Below are 21152 nucleotides of genomic sequence, written 5' to 3'. Positions count from 1 at the left end.
AAAGCAGCTGGTGTTAATCTCTCTTTTTGCCATCCCTTCTCTTTAAAGTCATTCAGAAATCTTTTGAAAATGAGAATTAAAGAATTTATTCAGGGTAAAACACAAGTGTTTTATCTGCAGCTCGTTTTCATCTCAGAGCAAACAACAAATCACTGGAGATGATGGACTGATGTTCCAACTTGGAGAATTAAGTAGGTTCTCAAATTCACATGCTTTCAAGGCTTTTTCATTGTGGGATATTTGGTATTTTGCGATGAATATAAAAAGATATGCGGGAATTTTGACACTCTGCAACCAAATCAAATTAATGTAATAAGAGCTCATCATTTAACTCAAATTGGTAAGTGTCTGTCCCATAAATTAAATAATCCCAGCATTTTTGGTATTTCAGATATTTGGTTCACTTTTACTATAAAAATATGCCGATATGCTATCACCTCTCAAGCCCTCTGGAGACACATAATGCATAGATTTTATAGAGCGTGTCTATATAGAGTGTATACATATGTGTGTGTATATATATATATATATATATATATATATGAAACACTTACTGTTTGCAAGGTATAGCAAGAGGTGTTACTTCCTTTTCAAGACTTACAAGCCAAAAAGGTCTAGCAAAAACAGCATACAAGCTAAAAGATTTGGTTGATACACCTCCTCGGTTTGCCTCTACTTTTTTTCTTTGTTTAAGACGTTGAAAAAAAATTGTTGCACAGCACCTGTACACTAGGTGTCCTCAGTGAGCTTTCTGTGTCTGTGTATAACAACGGTGGGCAACTTCAGACCTCGAAGGCTGGTGTCCTGCAGGTTTTAGATGTGTCCTTGAACCAACCCAGCTGATTTAAACTGCTAAATGCCCCCCTCAACATGTCCTGACGTTCTCCAGGGGCTGGTAATGAGCTGCTTATGTGATTCACGTGGGTTGACCCAGGGTGAGATCTAAATCCTGCGGGAGAAACCGGCACTCGGGGCCTGGAGTTGCCCACACCTGGTGTATAACCTGACTTTCTTTGTTTCAGGCCTCGTGTCTGCACAGCTGTCGCTTTTCTCCACTCACTCTTGTATATGTAAATAAGAAGAGTGGTCAGGTCAATATAACTAATCTTCCACGTTTCCATTTGGGTGTGTTTTCTTTTAATTAAAAAAATAAGTCCCTATTAGTCAGTTCAAAAGAGCCTTTTCACTAATCTCCTAAACCTTTTCTTTTCAACTAACATCACTTTATTAGTTGTGTACCTTCTATTAAGCTCTATTAATTAGCACATTTTGTTTTTAATGTCTACACTTTAATGTGCTGGGTTGAAAGGAGTAAAAAGAACATAGGAGCAGATGTACTACACTTTATAACTAAAGAGTTGCAACCTGCTTGTCCGGTTCTTGAAACATCCCAATAATTATAATCAGTTGTGGTGTTTTTCTAAGCTTATCTGTAATTATCTAAATGTACGCAGAGCTTCTTTGTGGTACATTCTTTCTTCTTGGTAGCAGAGCCTTCATCTGATTAGAAAAATGTTCACCCTCTAAACAGGTAAATTTCTTAATCTGTGCCAAATACTTGTTAAACTCACATTCATCTTTTTATAAATAACAACACTGTCATCTCCTGGCCGGCTGTGGTAATAAACCAGAGGCCTATTGCTATTAGATAAATGTAAGTAAATGGCCCGTTAGACAAATGCGAGAGGCTGTTGAATTAGAAAAGAACTTTATTAAGTCAGAGTTAATCACAGTTACAAAGATGATTCATACTGGTCTAATTGTTAGCCAATGTTTAAAAATAAAAACCACTGAATGTGTTTGTGTTTTCACAGCAAGATAAGCAAAAGTTACTAAACACTGTTCTAACATAAATATCTTGTTTAATATATATTTATCAAATATATATTAACCATAAGTTATCAAATATACATTTAATTTATCACATAATCTTTAAAAAGGTGAAAAGAGAAATTAACATAATAAAAATAAACGTTTTAAATAATTCATTTTTCAACTAGAGGAAAAAAACTAGAAAATTTCTTTGTTATTTTGAATTTAAAAAATGTACTCTTTTGGGTCAAAAAGGGTTTCGTTTGTTTTGTTAAAGGAAGAACTAAAGAAAAATAAACGTATTTAAAGAGTCCTAGCTTTTTGGAGATTTTATTCTGAAAAGAGTGCGTAGTGATTTCTCCAAGAAAGAGGGTGAGTATGTTTTATATGTTTAGTTGGAGTGAGAGTGGCGGGGTGCTTCAAATGATGTACCAGTTACCGATTCCGGCCTCCTCGAATTGCACCGCAATAAAAAACAAGCGTCTCCGTCAATGACCGCGCCACCACCGTCTCTATGCGTTAGCTCGGCGGCTAGAAGAAAGCTAGCTAAGGGGGCTGAACCGGGTCTGCTCCAAAAGGACAACCTAAGTAACAAATTGACAGGTTTTACCGAAAGCAAGACATTTTGTTCGTAAAGGTCGTGGTGAGTATTTTGTTCCCAGACATTTTTCATTTTTCCTTCCTTTTTCTTTTCTTTTTGGATTTTTTTCTACGATGCTTTTTGGACAGGACGTAATGTGCTGGCTAGCGAGGTAGCTGGCTTAGCGGCCTCGGAGATGCTCATCCCCTCCAAAAAAAAGAGCACAAACGCTGGTTGTGGTTTTTAGAAAACACGACGCTTTGGATGCCTCTTAGCAACAGTCTCGTCCACTTTTTTGCAAGTTTGTGTAGCTGTATTTTTTGTAGTGTTTATTGTGAAGACTTTTCTTTTACGGGACTTGCTGGTTTTTGGCACGCTTTTCAGCCAGCTGGCCAGCTAACATTAGCATGTTAATAACCGCGGCAGCAGCAGCATCCTGATGATTGATTACACGTTATCGACTTCAGATTTGTCAGAATTTTGCAGGTTTTGGTTTTTGCAAGACAAAGAGGAACTGGTCTGATGGCTGTATACTTTTTTTTCATGCTTTTTAATTGTTGGTTGGCTAACGTTAGCCATGCTAGCCGGCTTTGATCCCGGAGGCCAGTCAGGGCCTGTGTTTCACTCTGAGGCCTGCTGAAGGCGCTGTCGGGGTCCAAGCGGGTGTGTTGTGGATGGTTTAGGTAATTTTTGATTATCCCTAGACTTTGCTTTTTTTGCCTCGGCTTTGGGTTTTTTTCTGCCCCCTATGGAGTAGTTTTTTTTTTTTCCTCGTGTTTTTCCCCCTCCCCCTCCCATGATGAAGAGTGATTTTTATTTTTATTTTTCTTCTTGAGTTTGAACGGTTTGGAGTGCCATTGGCTTAAGTTTTTGCATAACGTTACTAATACACATTTGATTAATTAAACATTTCATCTGAACCAGTATTATGGTTGTGTATATGTGTATCAAAAGCAATCCACGCCCTCACATTCACTCCATTTACCCTTTTTATGAGAAAACACAAAGCTTATGGAAAATAAATTTAAACATCACTATTATACAATACTGCGCACAAGTCTCAAACCGCCACTCATTTCTTTATTTCGTGCCAATAATTTATTGAAATGTGTAAATATATAAATTAAAATATGATGTGTATAAATAAAAAAACAAATACAAAAACGTTTTGTAAATTTCAGTTGTTTGGTATGACCACCCTTACCTTTTAACATGGCCTGAGTTCGCTCATGAAAGTTTTCTTGGAATTTCTTTTAAGCTTTCAGGAATAGTTCTCCGGGCTTCTTTAAGACATTCCCAGAGCCTCTGCAGTGTTTTTATAAATGGCTGTATGCATGCACTGTTGTACCTCCTTTGTGGTTAGATTTAAACCAAAAATTTGAGATTTTGATTAATTACTTCAGAAGACCTGTTGCCCCTGGTTTTCAGTCCAGATTTTGTGTAATTTGGCAAACCTCAGACATTTCCCATCCTTAAACATAGCTTCTCTCTTCTTACACAGACCATTTTTGATAAGGTTTCAGTGAGCACTACATGGATAACCTCTGAGATCCAGTTTCAAGTTTTTGCTGGATTCTCTTTATATATATCTAATTTAAGGATATGATTTTCAGATACTGTTCATTTGCTGTAGCACTACACACCATACGGAGATAGGTCAGGAGATAGGTCAGGTTTCCACTTAATAGTTCTTTGGGAATCACCTGATTGGTGCAAAATGAACTACATTATCCTTTACATTTTCCATAGATTTGCTAAGTTTTCTGTTACTTGAGTTAGGTTCCTTTCCTATGCTTTTGATTTATAAGCCTGGGTTAAGTGGTTTCATAAAGACACAAACAAACATACAAAAAATCCTCTGGAAATGAGTGTAAAAGCTGCCAGTGTCCAGGGAACAACTCTGAAAGACCTTCAGAGATCCTGGGGAACTATTGGTCAAGACTTCTTGGAGGCAAAATATAAAGACATCAGGGGTGGCTCGAGACTTTTCCACAGTACTGTTTGTTATGGCAAAAGCACATTTACACTCTTGATTTCATAATCTCTGAATTTGGTGATTATTAGTAATAATAATGAAATCTCTGGTTACCCTTAAAGCTTCTCTAAATATAATTTTCCCTTTAATTTCCCCCTGCTGCTGATGTAATTCCCAGTTCCAGAGTTTTTATTATAACACTACTTGTGTTTAACAGATTATATACTATATATTTTTGGTTGACCTTTGTATTGTGTCCCTTCACATACGCACCCCCGTGAGTACTAATAAATGGATCTGCCCATATTTGGACTAATAACCTTAGCTTAGATAAATTCCAAATTTTAATATTTCACTGATATGTAAATACCCTGCTCTTCTAGTTTTTACAAGCGGTTCCATCTAAGTCATTGTGAACTTTATGTGTCAGTAATCAGCATTACGGTAATTTGTGGTTTGTCTAGGAAATGAAAATAAAAGCAAACGTAGCACAGTGTTTTGAAATTCATCCAGCTTTGCTAAACTTGTTGGTATCTCGGCTGCATCTAGAAATGCAAACAAATGTCTAAGCTACTACACCCATATTTCTTCACACACTAGCAAAGCATATGCGGGCTAAGCCAGTGCACTTTCTGTCGATTGATTGCAGTCCCAGGTTTCAATTTGTGTCTGGTTCTGTTCTGTATTCTCACACTTCACCCAGCCTTAGACATTGCAGTAGGTATACATGCATTAGGCTCTACTTGTAGTCTCATACTGGCTAGCTGTCTAACTGTATTTGCCTCATCACTGACTCTTGCACACACTCCAAACAGGTAAGGCTTCGTACAAGATAACCCTGCTCAGCTTGACCGAGGTGTGTTTTCTGTCACCTCAGTATAAGTCGCCAGGGGCGAAGGTGAAGGTCGAGACACCAGCCCAAACTGAACCCAGCCCACAGTCTCAAACATCAGGCAGACGACAGCCCTGCACACAGACGCAATGGAGTGAGTGATGATGAATGAAAACCCCCTCTTCTGTCAGCCAGGGGGTTAATGTTAATGCCACGTAACTGTTTTTATGTTTACTGCCCCTCTCCAGACTTTACACACACTGGGCAATGGGCTTCACACACTTGCTTATATAGTTTACTTAAAATGTTGATTACATATATTCAGTGAGGATTGGGCAGCATTACAGTGCTACAAGAAGCTGTATTTGTATCTACAGCTAAAGCTCTACACCTGTACTGCAGGTTATTAGTTCATTGAAATGAGTCTGGCATAGCTGGGGCTCCATTAACAGGTAAATGAATTATATTAATGGCGAGTGATAGTTTTTTTTTTTCTAGTTTCTTTTATTCAAAATCGTGCATTTTAGTTAAATATTTGTTTTACTTTTCTGAAGAAACGCACACCCCTTATTTAATGTATTATGAAAGCACTGACAGGCATACCATAAAATTCAGAAGGAAGAAGGAACAAAGTTGTCATGTTGTTGTTGTTGTCTTTGTGATTATTATGTTTTATTACTCAACCCAGAGCCCCAAGCACTTCAGGCATTAGAATTAGAGATTTCTGGTATGAAACAAATGTCACTACTTCCCATGGGTCTAGCTTTCTGTCATGGGTGTGTGGTTGGAGGTGTTGACTGTAAGCTTTGTGAAGAGGAAGTTTAGTTGCTAAATGTAAATGTTATTGTGAAAATATTTTGCATTAAACCATACAAGATAAACGATAAGCAAAGTCCTTTTAAATTTGATTATGCAGATTTGCAGTTGTTGTTGTCAGATGTTTGTTTGCATGTTTTACAATTTGCTTTTAAACTTTTTTCTCTTTTTTTTGTGACATGAAAATTATACGACAGAACTACGTAAAAGTACTAAAACAAATGCTCCTTTGAAAATGATTTAAATGTCTGCTACAGTTAGATTTAGTCCATTGTGAACTTTTTACTTTATAATTTATTTTAGGTGATAAATAACAGGCTTCTCAGTTAGAATGAGCCTTTAGTCGGCACCTAAGCAGGAGGCATACTGCTTACTTTAAAGGTAAAGAGTGGATTTTGGCTTACTTGACAGAAAACAGGGTTTTCTAGCCATTAGATAACAATGTTGTTTGTTAATAAATTAAACCCAGATATTTTGATCAAGATTTGTCTTTGGCTATGCCTAAAAGCCATTAAGAGGACAATTTGTTTTATATCCAGGAAATCACAGTTGAAGAATCACGTGGTTCGTGGTCTTAGTGCTTGACTTTGTTTCCATCAGTTTGGATTTCTTTTAGATGAAGAGGAAATGATGCAGCTTTTAAATATTAAGTACATGGAAGCTGGTTGGAATCTAATCAGTTTCAAATTTGTAGAATAAGAAAAGATTTTGTAGAAAAATGCAGGTAACCAAACTTAATTTCTCAGGAAATCCTGATGAGTCCTTGACACTTTGCTTTGTGACTCGGCAAACGCAGGATCCATTCAAAGGGTCAGATATTTCTCATCCTGCTACTAAATCGGCTGCATATGTGTCTGTGTGTCTTCCTGACAGTCGTTCACCCACCTCCTCCAGCCTGATGAGCGCCAGCAACGTCACCAACAAGACCGACCCACGCTCCCTCAATTCGCGGGTCTTTATTGGCAACCTCAACACGCTGCTGGTCACCAAGGCAGATGTCGAGGCCATCTTCTCTAAATACGGCAAGATCGTAGGCTGCTCTGTCCACAAGGGCTATGCCTTTGTGCAGTACGCCAATGAGAGGAACGCCCGAGCCGCTGTCGCCGGGGAGGATGGGAGAATGATTGTTGGACAAGTGCTTGGTGAGGGCTCAGTCTCTGAATTTTCATTTAAAAGGATTTTGCTCTTTATTATAGTCTTATTTAACTAAAATAAACTGAACTTCTGAGCTCATTGTTTGAACCTTCTTAGTTTGTTACCACTTTAAACAGTCACTGTTTGTTTGCTGGGGCTGATAAGTGATACGTTTTTCCCCCACCCTTCTTGACGCAACCTCAAAGACATTTGTGTCTCCTGAGATCAAAGCAGGGATCTTTTGCTTGTTAGGCTTCCTGGTTAGACCCTGGGAGGAGCTAAGATTTAGTCTCATTTGTTTTTACTCAGAAAACTTATGTTGTTAGGCAGGAATCTTAATATGTCCATCTGCCGCCATAAAATATACACACATTTCCCAGTTTAAAAGTTTAACTGCTGGGTGTAAGAGGTTTCTCACTGAGAAGTGAAAAAGTCTACACGCAGTGCAGACTTTGGTGCGTGAGAGCTGGATCACAATTTGCTTTCAGACTAGTCGTCTGTATGCATCCAGTCATTCTGCTGCTCCACAACACTGCGTAATCCATTTGTTGTTTCGTGTGAACAAGTGTGAATGTTTAGGTATAATTTGCTTATTTTAAACAAATGATTTTCAAACATTTCTGCTTAAATGTGGATGTGAATTCATTTTCTCGCTACCTGAGAAGATGAGCTGAAATACAGGTTAATGAGGGTCTCTTGGCTGTGAGAATGAAACTGAGAGATGACTCGTAAGACTCACTCAGTGACAGTAACAATGAAGTCTGATAGTGATAGATTACAATACTCAAGGGATGCAAGAGTGTAATTGCTTTACACGTTGTCTCACTGCTCTGAAAAGAAATGAAGGAACTAGACAAGTAAAGTACTTTGATGTTTCTAATTGTATTTCTTCATTTAATCTCCTTTTAAAATGTTTCCAGTGGTAACAGCCGTAGGCACGAGCAAGCCTGAAGTACATTTGAGGAAAAATGTAACATAAAATCCATTTTGTGTTAATTTTGACTCATTTTGACTTGTCAAAAGAAACACCAAACTTCTCACTCACAAATGTGTGCCATTATTATTTGTAAAAGAGAAAGCAGGGAAGTATGTAGTGCCAGCAGCACTATTGTCAACTACAGTACAAAAATATTTATAAATATATTTAATGTTTATATAATATTTAATAAAAGTGTATTCACAGCAAACCTCTAGTAAAAAAAAAATTAAACCTTCATCAAACCTGCTATTTTCTGAAGAGAGACTCGTGGCATTGTTAAAAACTTCTAAAGCATTGGTTTCAAGTTATTTGTCCTCTCAATGGGTTTGTGCATTAATGTATAATGTAACTGTCTGGCAGACATCAACCTGGCTGGAGAACCCAAACCGCACAGATCAAAAAGCACCAAACGCTCCGCTGGAGACATGTACAGGTAAGTATCAGCTGCAAACCTGAACAGAAAGCCAGAAATGCCCCCATCACTGTTCTTGATGAGGGCATAAGTGACTTTTGATTTGGCACTAAAGGAAAAACTTGATGTAGTTAGAGAAAAGAAGGAATGCAGTGATACCCGCAAGTCTTCATATTTTTCAACACAAGCTTTCTGTTCTTTTGTTCTTCCACAGCAGCAGCAGCAGCTCCTTTGACCTCGATTATGATTTTCAGAGAGATTATTATGACAGGTGAGTAGATCCCTGACGATGGATGAGTGCTTTACACTCACGCACAGTGCCAGTCTTTGTTGTTTGTTCATACTTTGTTGTTTGTTCAGCAGTTCATGCTTGAAGATGTCACTCAAAAATGGGTATGAATGTTATTTGATTAGAAAAAGCAGTAATGCTTCACTTCTACCACTGCTCTGTTCTCACATTCAGCACAGAGTATGTTTATTCATTTTTAAAAAAAAATTTAAAACCTCTTGTTTGATAACAGAATGTACTCGTACCCGTCCCGTGTCCCTGCTCCTCCTCCCCCATTGTCACGGGCTGTGATCCCGTCGAAACGCCCGCGGGTCAGCCTTAGTGGAGGAAGCAGCCGGCGGACCAAAAGCAGCTTTTCCTCTTCATCCAAGAGCAGTCAAAGGACTTCCTCATCCAGAACAAGTGAGTCGGCTACCTGGTCCATGCAGCTGTCTGGAACTTCAGCACAACAGTATATTATCCTAAATTCGATCAGTTTCACTGAATACCAAACTGTTGTTGTTGGTGCTGTTATCATCATCAACATCCTGCATAAATCTGCTTTTGTAAAGATTTACAGAGGGTTATTCAGTCAGGCCTACAGACTGGGCAGTGACTGTATGGCCACACAATAACTAACACATGATGCACCAGCACAACCATAAGTACCGGCAGCAATATCGGCCACTTACAAAGGTCTAAATACATTTAATTAGCATCTGGCTTATCAGACTTATTGCTGGCAATACAAACCAAACCCACTGTGTTGTACATTTTCCTAATTACTTTAAACATTGGGCCAAATAATAATCTTTCAGTAACCTTATACACGTCCTTTGATACGGGGGGCAACTGTCAAAATGTACCCTCGTTGTAGAATAAGGCTTTCTAACTCCCCACCCCCATTCCACAGTGAAAGTGGATGAGCTACAGACCATCAAGAGAGAGTTGACGCAGATCAAAAGCAAAGTGGATGACCTCCTGGAGAGCCTGGAGCGTATGGAGAGGGACCATAGCAAGAAGTCAGGTAGGAGGGACACGGCATGTTTTAATGGGGAGTGCTGAGTGAGGTAAAACTCAGCAATAAATGCCTCCGTGTTTAACCAGATGGCCTGTAAATGAAAACCTACAGTACAAAATGATCTCACACATTCTTTTCTCACAGCTGTAATACAGCCTTAATGGCCTGCTTTTGTTGAAAATGAACTATAACAGCCTCTAAAGATTTCTAGCTTTTATTATATTTTTTCCCAGAGTAGCCTTTAAGTTCATTTAATAGAACAGATAACGGGTCATGAATGTACCTTTGTGTTTGGCAGAAGGTAAGAGTATGAAACCAGAGCCAGGAGAGGTGACTTCACCTCCACACCCAAGCAACAAGAAGGATGACAGTTTGAAGAGGGAGAGGGACAACCAGGATATGAATGACTCTGATGAAGAAGAGGACGACGAGGAAGAGGAGGGAGACCTGCTGGAGGAAGAGGAGGTGAGGTTTGCAAATGTTATTCAGAGGGAAAGGAATAAATGAATATGGGTTTTTTAGGGGGACTTTTTATTCAAATTCAAATTTCAAATCCAGCACTGGACAGACCTGCTATGTGCATCATGTGGTATCAAGCATCAGACACGTTTGGGATGGGTGAGGGTGGTTGAGTGCATATCTGTGTCAGTGTACATGCGTGTGTGTATCCGGTGTCCTTTCAACCAGTTAAGCGAAAGTCAGCAGTCCGCAGCCTACGCAGGTGGCCTTGGAAGGATATGTGTGCAGAGACCCACAACAGTCTGATTATCAGGGAGAAGATTTTGTTGTTTTCAGCCAGCCGGCCTGATGGGCCTTTTAGCGACATGGGAAGCCAAATGAGAGAAATGATGTTTTGGTTTAGTGCGAACGAGCTGCCTCCAATGCTACAGCCAGTCTAAATGTCCTTCACTGGTCACCAGGTCTGTCAATTTCCCGCTAAGCTTCTCCAAGATCTTATCCATGTGGCATTCAATAAGGACAGTCTGAGTACTCACAGCCCACCCCATCGCTTCGATCATAGCAGCCAGCCTTGTGGGGTTTTGAACAGCTCTAACCGCTTTCTTCAGTCTTCGATAAGCCAGCTCCGATCGGCAAGAACCCTGTTATTATGGTTCTGAATAGGTAGAAATCTTCTATGTCCTAATCGACAGTCCCGGGAATCCCAGGCACACGACGCGCCACTTCTACCACCCATCCAGCGTGTATCCAGCAGGTCCCTCCAGGACATTCGGGCTCTCCTTAACCCAGGCTTGTGTTCAGGGGCCAGTGGATCAAATCCATATTCTTTAGGTTTTAGAGAACAACTGAGAGACTCTCTGGGATAAAGTTAGACAAGATTACACAAGGGCATAAGAAGCCAAGCAGGAAGAGATGCGTCTGCCTCCATCAGAGCCGACAGCAAATTTTATTTGTAAGAAGAAAGAACTTCATGTTTCAGATTTTCTCAAACTGCTGACATGTGAAGTCATTTTCTGAGAAATTTTATGGCATCGGGTTTTATTCATTCATTCCTCATTACCTTAAAACTGGAATTCATGTGATTTAAGTCCGTTAAGCTACAGTGAGTGCTCACTTGATCCAACTCAAGTCTGTCCCCTTCGCCCTCCGAGTTAATGGTTCCATGTGCCATCATGCCTAAGTATCTCTCAAATGGAAGCTTAGAAAAACCAAGTACCAAGTTTTAAATCTCTCTTAATATTCTAAGGAGCTTGGAAAGAAAAGTGACTGGACTTAAGTTGCTTGAAGACATTTTGCCTCTCATCCGAGAAGCGTCTTCAGTTCTAGGGTCAAATAGTGGAGTCCCAGATCCACCATTCAACCCTAGAACTGAAGACGCTTCTCGGATGAGAGGCAAAATGTCTTCAAGCAACTTAAGTCCAGTCACTTTTCTTTCCAAGCTCCTTAGACTACGATGACCTGGATGACTGAGAGCCTTCAGACTCTCTCAATATTAGCGACTGCTACAATATATACTGCTCTTAAAAAGAAATATTAAGAAAATGTCAATCATTTATTGTATTGTGCCTACTGTTTCCGTTTCAGCCAGAAGTTTTCAACATTTCTAAAATGATCCCGATCAACAAGATTTTTCTTCTTTTTCTCACTACAAGTTATAACAAAAATAGTAATTTATGAAGCAACTGTCACCTAGTGCCACATACAAAAGTTGTGTAAATGTGTGTGGATGTTTTTGTTCCATATCGTACACAAAAGTGCTTTTTCCTGTTTACAAATCTGCACAAAAGGTTGCTCTGACTGAAATACAACTATTAGCTTACCTCCGACTTTTATTGCTGTCCTTGTTAAAACCCATGCAATCTGAATCTGGTGTCTAGACCGAACAGAAAAGCGATGAGATTTTTCGTCAGGTGCATCTTTGCAGCATTGATGCCACCTGTCCTTGTGCTAATTTTAGTATAGTTTCCATGTTTTTCCCAAGGTTAGCTGCATAGTCCACCCCAACTTGTGAGGCACACCCAGTCATTTTCCATTATCGGTCTGAAATGAGAGTCCACTCAGTTCAGAAGTGCATCGAAGGTTACTCCTAGTAGGTCTTCAGGGGGTTAAATAGGGTTTCACAGTTATTCGATTTAAAATTTTAAATGAGAAGCTATGTAACTGGCAATTCATAGTTAGTCTACACTGTGCACAAAACGTCTCAGGTTTGAGACATTGATTTTCTAAATCTTTGCCTGCTTTCTTGTGCTTTTCATCAATTAGAAGCGACCCAAGACAGCTACACACACCCAGTAACTACACACACTTAGATTAGTGTTTGATTAATGTGGTTGCAGTTAGTTTCTATGTGCATCCCTTCATGTCACGTGGCAGTGCAGTGATAGAATTTATTATACTCCCCAGTTCACTAAAAGCCAATCAAATTGGAATTTCTGTCAGAAAAATCAGTGGCACCCCTTAACAAAACAGACACTGCTATACAGTTGTTTTAAATGGGGGAACTATTCAGACGCCCAAACTAGTTTTTGTACTGTGCTGTACTTGTAGAAGGCCACAGTCATGTGACTTCCAGAGGAACTGTTTAGAGGAACCACTTGTGCATTTGCTTCCTTCTCAGTCCCAGATGCTGCTTGATGATGCTTTGTCACCAGTGTTAATTTCTGCTTACGGTGTTTATGCTTTCTTGATGTGCTAATTTCAACCTCACCTGCTGCTTTAATTACTACCCCTTTAGATCAACAAAACAATGCAGTGGATAAACTTCATGACTTTTTTTCAGATTTATTTAAATTAGTTTTTTGAAATATCTGAATACGATTTATTTTTTTCATCACTTATTAAATTGTCTGCAGGTGAAAAGTCAAGAGAGGGATGAGGAGGAAGAGGAAGAGGAGGAAGGCGAGCACGTGGAAGCAGACGATGATGGTGACAGCGTGAATGGAGACGAAGACTCGTAGGCACAGATGACAGCCCCGCATGCGGTGTAGTCGCAGCTTCCAGAAGGACATCGGACTCCTATTTTAACTCTAATATTGTAGATATAGGAAAAAAAACAAAACGTACACACACGCACATAAACACACACATAAGCATGGTGCACACACTCTGTCATAATGTCCCTAAAGGAGATTTTTGTTTGCGTATCTTGCCCGTCATCCGGTACCCCCTATTTACAGGAACTAGTTGTAGGTTTGGGTTTGTTTTTGTTTTTTTTACAGCGTCGTTACTTGTCTTCAAGAGAAGGCACGAGTGTGGACTGGTGATGTTCTCAGAGACGACAGCTCGACGGACATGTCTTAATGTGAGGGCGAAAATTTCTGTTTAAAAAAAAAAACAAACGTTTTTAGCTTCAGTGTGTTTTGTTTTTCTCATCAGTGAATTAGTTTGGCCTTGTCTGTCTGTATGTTACTGTCAGTTTTTATACTATTCAGTTAAACTGTAAAGGAATAAATTGCAATAAAATATTGAATTTGCTTTTGTGTTTTGTTTGGCTCGACATGGATCTTTTGTATTGACACTACAGAGATGTTCCTTATCTGGCTTCACTTAATTCAGATGTCATGAATTCCATTTACATGGTTATCACTTCAGTAAGTAACCCAGGGTTTCCTGGTGTAGTCAGAAGCATTTTCAGCATATTTTCAAAGGGAAGAGGGAACTAAAGTAGAAAAACATGAAGTTGAAAACCATAGTTAAAGCATCAGTGTGAGTGTGGGGGATTGGAAAAAGGTTATACAGTTTTTTAGCTCTCTGAATGCACAATAAGTTGAAGCAGGCATGCTGCAGAAGAACAAATCATGTGCAACTCCTGGAAACAGGCTATGATTAAAAACTGATCTGAGAAAACTGGACAACAGGAGATGGGGGGAAACATTGCCAGTTTTTGTTTGGGCTGCTACATTCTGACTATAGGGTCAGAATGTGATTATTCCGGCAGGATAATGTGTGTGTGTGTGTGTGTGTGTGTGTGACAAAGAAACCAGATGAGATCAAGTGCTCAAGTTCACAGTATTCAAATGTTTCCAGTGTGATACTCAATTTGTGCCACAAAGACTTGGAGCAAGCCATCAAGCAAAAGTAGTTCCAATGAAATACAACACAAGGTGTGCCTGTTAAATTGTGCAATGAGCATCTGTTACTGTGACACGTAGCACAACCACTGCTTTGTTCTAGCCAACTAAGGTATTTTATGGTTTCTGTCAGATGACCATAAGCGCTTAAGTGTGCAAATCAAAATCAAATGAAGTTGCCATGATGTCATAAGCAGTGCACCACTCTCGTCATGGTTACCGAAGTGACTTCAGCAAAGGATGCAATGGCAAACCTGCTGTCTCAAGATGCATTTTAGGGAATTTGGACATCCTTCACAACACAGAGTGCATTTATATTTGATTGTTTATTTATATCTTACAGCTTATTTAAGGCACTGCAGATATAAATTAGCTAGCAGCTACAGGTTGCACAAATCATCTTTTCTCTTATGAGATCAGTGTGTTATGCAGTTATATCATCATGCTGTATATCATGAATGCACTGAGATTCCCACGAACAATCATAAACAGCTGTTAGTCAGCTTGTGCAGAAGGTTACTTGTGTGCACTGAACATACAAGTAACAAAATGGGGATGTACCCGATGTTTCTCACAGCCAAAACAGGGCGGTGAGAGGGAAACGAGATGACATTGCAGTGATCAGTTTTGAGAGATTCAGTACCGTGTGTCTCTCGATTTAACCAGATGAGGTTCATTTAGACATCAGTCACACCCTCATCACCACCAGGAAAGATTGTCACACTGTATCTTAGGGGATAGGATTTGTTGATTTCACTGTACCGTGTCCAGAGATGCAGCTCATGAGATAAGACCATAGTTTAACTTTATTATAATTAGCTTCAGTTTCAGTAAGTTTATCTTTTAAAAGATAATCTACAATCAGTACATATATCTGTTAAACAAAACCATCTTGCCATTTGTCTAAGTATGCTTACTTGTAGGTGTGTGTATGTAAGTCACATGCATGAATATAAAAAATAATATATATATATATATTTGGTGACTAAATCCACACAATTACTTTGAAACTGAACAACATAACATCTTCAAATTCAATAGATACAAAAAGTGCAAAGGAAACATAAAACATTTCACTATTAGTTCAGTAAACACGTCATAAATAGCTTGACACTCAGATTTTCTGGCTTTGCAAACCAGTCATCTTCACCGGGTCACAGGTTTTTCCTCTCTGCACTCTTTCAGGCTGTCTTCAGGACGAACAGCATGAGGACAGTTAGCAGGAGTGTCAAAGCTGGCAGGGAGAAAAGACAAAAAAGCAATTATTCAGAAAACATCCGTCAGGGTTTCTGCTGGTTAAAGTTAAGATATCTTTAATACCACATGGTGCAAAGTGTAATTATGCATCATAGTCATTGCTAAAGAAAAATTCAGCCAGGACAATATGGGCTAAAATGACATATTATCCCTGCTCTTTCTGTTGTATAGCAAATTTATTGTCATGCATTTGCTCCATTAAAAGGGCCAGAAGTCCAATAATGGCTCCAGCAGTTTCTAAATGTAGCTGATTTATACATAGTTTTCATTGTCCCCTTAATCTATGGTAAATTATACATTACTTACTTGGAAAACAAATTTTTTTTCTTCACCACTATCTTTTACTTATAACTCTAAAATGTTTCATAGTAGAATGAACTAATTTATTAAACAATATTTAGTAACTAAAGCTTCAGAACTGGGTATTGTGAACTGTGAATCTTCATCACATTGAGCCCTAAATCTACAGTCTGAGAATAAAATGTGAGTGTGGTGTTTACCATGACTGTGAAGAGCGCCACTGGCTGAATTTTTTGTCGTAGAAGGTGATGCGGTGGTGGCGTTGGTGGCGTTGGTGGCGGTGGTGGTTGTGGTGGCGTTTGCAACATTGGCGCTTGGGTTGGCGAGGTTCAGAGGATCGGTGGTTTTGCTAGCTGTGAAGGCCCCAAAATTGCCTGAAGTATAAAACATTGAAAATAGTGATGAGGATTCAATTTAACCTTCATTTACAGCTTCACAAATAATGTAGCATCTAACGTGTGTATTTATGTTGATAAGAATAGACAACAAGTTACAGTTGAAGGCTGCTTTCACTGGACTTACTTCCAGTCAATGGTCCAGACCCAAGGATGACAACATAAGTGGTAGAATCAGCGCTCCTGGTGTTGGTGGCATTCAAATTGGGGACACTGAACTCACACTGGATCTTTCCATTGATTACCTGGCCTCGTATCTTTGTCACAGTCTGGTAAAAACAATTTGACCATCAGGTAAAGTATTACATTTTAAAAAACCCACTTTTTGTTGTGTTTTTTTTAGGGCTTTGATGACTGAATTACAGAGTATGCATTAAATAATTTTTAGGTTAGCAGCTTTTAGGAATGTGTTCTGATCATCTGTCAACCGTTCAACTGTTTCAGCTTGTTTGGTAATGTTTATCTGGATACGTTTTAAAAGTAGTTACAGCCTCACCGAATTAAATGTAGAGAGTGTGTTGTTGTTGATGTTGTTTCTCTGCCGAGCCGCAAAGACGAATGAAGCATTGTTAGAGCTGTTCTGAGCACAGATGTAAAGCGCAGTGGTACCCTGAAAAAGAGCAAGCAGTTTTAAGGGTTATATACTTCCTTAATTAACTCACTGGTCTCACTTTTAACTCATTACTTTGGCCTGGACCAATAAAGACATAAACACATAAGCAGGTCTGTGTGAGCCTATAGAAACACAGATGTAATTGATTAACCTTGGTATAGTATTTACATTTAGTTTGGTGTGAAGGTTTCACATCCTGGTGTGAATATTTGACTAAGCAAGGTGGTGGCTTTCATTAAATAAACCTCTCTCGGTTGTCTCTGAGATGAACATGATATATTTTAAAGATATTTACTAATGGAAACCAATGCCCATTTCCAAACACAACCCTATTATTTAAGGTTTTTTTTCATTATGTACCAATGTCAAATATTTCATTAATTCTCTGACAGTGAGTAAACATTTCCTGTCAGAGGATTAATGGCTAGGTAATGGAAAAGTAGTTGAATGAAATTAATTTTAAAAAGAAATTGATAACATAGGAAATCAGTTATAATTATTGAAAAGGTAACGTGTAAATAAGTATAACTCTTCAGTAAATAATTGTTTTGGGTTAACATTTTGGTTTAGGTTAAACTTAATCACCGCTCTGGTTTTGTGTTCTGTGGTACCTGGGTTGCATTGGCGGTGAGCCCCAGTGCGATGTACCCAGTGGAGTTCCCACTGAGCTGGAACATCAGCTCGGTGCCATTAGGAGCTGTAGTGCTGCCTGCAGCCACTGATCCAAAGAAACAGCTGCTGTTCCCAGCAGGGTCACAGTTGTCTGGGGTCTGTATGCACAGCTTACTCATCCCGCAACCTGTCTTTGTAATGTTTACCTAGTAGAGAGACACACGAGCATAATCCAAGTCACAAGACAGCTTAGCAGCTTCAACTTCTGTGTCAACACTTTGACGAATAATAGCATCCCAGCTCATGAACTGGGAACAGCTGCTATTAGTTAACATTAGGTTACTAAAGGCTTTATGGGAAATGAAACTCTACCTTAAAAAAATTAGAAATGTATAAATCACACAAATCCCATTAATTATATGATTTATAAAAGCCACTGTTTAGCCATATGTGACTGTTAGACTGTATGTAAAAGATGGCAGCAGCCACCACACCCATCTCGATTCTTGTCTCCCATGTTGGAGCCTCATTCTGAACATTTTTGCAACCGCCATTACACAGTCCGTAACCTGCCCTTTTACTCTAATGTAGATCTGACCTCATTATGTATTAAATTAGTCATAACTTAGCATCTGAGATCGTGAACTCAAAAGAAACGCGCTTACTGAGTTCATCGATGGGGAGACATTTTTCCATAGACTTTTATATATTTTATATATATACTTCTTCACTTCTCCTCCTGCTGGCTATTATTATGGATAAATGCTCAAGGCACTCCCCCTGCTTTTTAGACCCACTAGCATTTTTTTTCTTCTCCCATGATAATAATAATTCTCAGAATGTATAAATATAAATAAAAGTTTAACCAAGCTAACCATGCGCTGTTCTATTTCACGCTGTAGATGCTTAACTTAAAAAGACAAAATTAGCAGTATATTCTGACACTATTTCGTACAGTAAAACTCATTTCAGCTCCTAAATATGTAAAAGTGTATGCTTAACAAATGCACTCCATCCGTGTAAATCACCATGGTCACAGTGGTATTGTGCTGGCAAAGTTAAATATAAACCAACCGTTGCATTAATGGCAAATGTGAAACTGTCTGCTGCTTGGACCTCCGGAGCCACAAAAAGCATCACTGCGGCAATCAGCAGGCTCAGGCCTCGCTCCATTCTTTCCAGGAAAGCAAACAGTGAGAGAGCAAATAAGAGAAGAGCAGATAAGAATGAGATTGCAGACTCTTTTTTTTTTCAGAACAAACTAAGCTCCTTTACATTCTACCTCAGTTTTATTATAACAACTTGTAAATTTGAAATTTGTGTGTAAAAAATGCACTTATAACAAAATGTTTTGTTCTAAAATACAGTTAAGTAAAAAGATTGTAAAAAAAAATGAATTGAAAAGAAAAAAATCCACAGGGCTGAAAACACATTTATACACAAATGTACTAAGTACAGTCAGTCCTTTAAAAGGTAATAAAACACATTATGGTTTATCCAGACTGGAATATTGACAGAATAATTATTCATTTAAAAACAGAGCATCGTTCCTTTTCTTTTCCAGGGTTTGTTTTTTCTTTGTGTAACTAAAAATCGATTTTCAGATTATCTAAATAGTATTTCTAGAATTCTCATAATTAACCTGATTATGCTTTAAAGGATAATGAAAACAAATGAAATAGAAGCAGGCATCCAGGAGAATCCAAATCTAAAATGTAATTAAATAAAGTTTGGAGAGACTTACTCGATGCTGTGAAGTTTAAATGCTGCGTTGAAGGATTGTTCTCTGCTCTCTGTGGGATGATCCGCAGTTCTGGTGATGGAGCAATGTGGAAGTAGCTTTTTGTTAAATAAGGGGCGGGGCTTGATAAGAATACACCTGTGTACCTGCCTGGGTGTGGGTTAGTTGTTTGCATTACTAAAGCAGTTTCTGTAGAGCAAGCCTTGCTAATGTCCTTGGTTTTTTCTTCTTTTACGATTTTCTGTTAGGGGTTGACTCACAAGGTTACTTTGGTTCAAAGTTTACTGCTCATCACTAAATACACTGTGAAATAAAGAAAACACGCATGAGAAGATAGTTTGGCTGAGCTAAATTAAATATAAATAAAAGTCAAATATTAATTAATTAATCGCAATCATTTTATGACTGTTTGTATGATTGTTCTCACATTGGATTCTCCTTAAAATAACAATGTAATATAAATTGGGCTTAGATAAGCAACTTCATAAATATGTAAAACATCATTTTGCATTTCTTTTCTTAGTGTATGGGTTTTCAAACAAAGCAGATTCAAAATGGTTTTTACTGCCAGTGTCATTGACTGCCAGTAAAGTCAATGACACACAGCAAATACACGTAAACACCGAGAATGAACTTTATAGGGCTTTATTCTGAGAAGTGGAATATTGAGCATTCACTTGCACTGTAAAGGAACATTTCCCCCTAAAGAAAACAACAATTCCCTTTTAAGGAGTTAGAGACGATGTCAAACACCCAGATTATTTGGTACCTTTATAAAGAATGTTGTGGTGTAACCACAGTTGCATCGTGATCTGACCTTCCTGTCAGCTTAGTTACACTTTTTGGATTTTTGTGTTCTTTATTTCCTTTTCAAGGAATTTCCTTTTCGTTTCTGGAAGTCTTTGTGTGTCATTACGTCACATGGGGTGTAGCTCAGGAGGGAGGGGAGGTCATCTACTGATTGGAAGGTTGTTGGTTTGATCCCTGAGTTTACATGCCAAATATCCTTGGACAAGAAACTAATCCCAAATTGCTCTCTGATGCATCCATCATGTGAATGTGAGGTAGCAAGCACTTACAAAGCATAGAAGAAAGTGAAGGTGGCATGTTGTAGAAAGTGCTTTGAGTGGTCTGGGAGAGTAGCAAAGTGTAAGAATGAGTCTGTTTACCATTAGGATGATTTCATCCTGCTTAGTGTGACTTTTAAAAGAAGGGGGGAAATTAAAAAAGTAAATTTGACAAAAGTCCAAGATCTAGAATTAGTACCAGTCCATATGATCTTACATAGGACATCATTTCATATGAGCTTTCTTACTTTTCTCGTCCTAGAGAAATTCCATTTTTACTACAGTTCATTGGTCTTCATATGATTTTGTCCATGTCACAAACTTTTCCCCTGTGAAAGACTTAGTGAGTTGGATTTTGAAAGGTTTCATCCAAAAGGTTTCATAGACCAAATTTGATCATCATATAACATCCTGTTACCCTTAATTGGATAAGCAGCTAAGAAAATGGATAGCTGGTTAGATTTTAAAATATTTTATTAATAGGCGCATTTAACTGCTGATATTATCCAGACTAATTTTGCCGAAATCACACTTTTAATACAAAAATCTGATATTTTGTGGTTCCTGAAATCATATTTAGAGGCTTGTGGGAGTGTCTCCTCTGAGAATCAGACCACATTTTGTGGCGCCACACCCTGCATGCGCTGCAAAGTAAAGAGTTAATTCCAGCCAAATGTGCCCCTTTACAAAGAATGAGAAAGGTGTCTTTGTGCCTTAACAATAACCATATGCATTCCTACATTTAGGGTCACATTTCATAAGTTATTATTGTAAGAGAACGAGTGATTGTTTATCCTGAAACTAAATCT

General features: G+C 38.6%; 2 protein-coding genes across 5 annotated transcripts; one reads left to right on the top strand and one right to left on the bottom strand.

Moving 5' to 3' along the window:
• Positions 1–2148: 2148 nt before the first annotated feature.
• On the top strand, positions 2149–13652 carry LOC102195189 (heterogeneous nuclear ribonucleoprotein C). Of its 4 annotated transcripts, none has more exons than XM_013909822.1 (10): positions 2149–2184; positions 5245–5353; positions 6889–7157; positions 8489–8561; positions 8755–8811; positions 8904–8933; positions 9062–9231; positions 9722–9835; positions 10128–10294; positions 13141–13652. In XM_013909822.1, the coding sequence occupies exons 2-10, from the start codon at positions 5349–5351 to the stop codon at positions 13243–13245; spliced, it is 990 nt and encodes a 329-aa protein (XP_013765276.1). In that variant the 5' UTR covers positions 2149–2184; positions 5245–5348; the 3' UTR covers positions 13246–13652. The 4 variants fall into 4 exon arrangements, with proteins under 4 accessions (XP_013765276.1, XP_013765277.1, XP_013765274.1 ...); XM_013909823.1 differs by lacking the exon at positions 2149–2184 and adding an exon at positions 2226–2455 and having other exon boundaries at positions 10131–10294; XM_013909820.1 differs by lacking the exon at positions 2149–2184 and adding an exon at positions 2226–2455.
• A 1494-nt stretch (positions 13653–15146) lies between these two features.
• LOC102194902 (putative ferric-chelate reductase 1) lies at positions 15147–19338 on the bottom strand. Its single transcript, XM_005728992.1, has 7 exons — positions 19280–19338; positions 18610–18709; positions 17535–17741; positions 16807–16920; positions 16438–16579; positions 16116–16289; positions 15147–15592 (listed from the first exon to the last, which is right to left on the bottom strand). Exons 2-7 carry the CDS (start codon positions 18706–18708, stop codon positions 15540–15542), a joined length of 789 nt encoding a protein of 262 aa, XP_005729049.1. The 5' UTR covers position 18709; positions 19280–19338; the 3' UTR covers positions 15147–15539.
• Positions 19339–21152: the final 1814 nt, after the last annotated feature.

This window comes from Pundamilia nyererei, unplaced genomic scaffold (genome assembly GCF_000239375.1).
Source record: "Pundamilia nyererei isolate P.nyererei 1_Seehausen unplaced genomic scaffold, PunNye1.0 scaffold00031, whole genome shotgun sequence".
NCBI classification, from domain to species: Eukaryota; Metazoa; Chordata; class Actinopteri; order Cichliformes; family Cichlidae; genus Pundamilia; species Pundamilia nyererei.
This window is presented reverse-complemented; position numbering and strand designations above follow the sequence as displayed.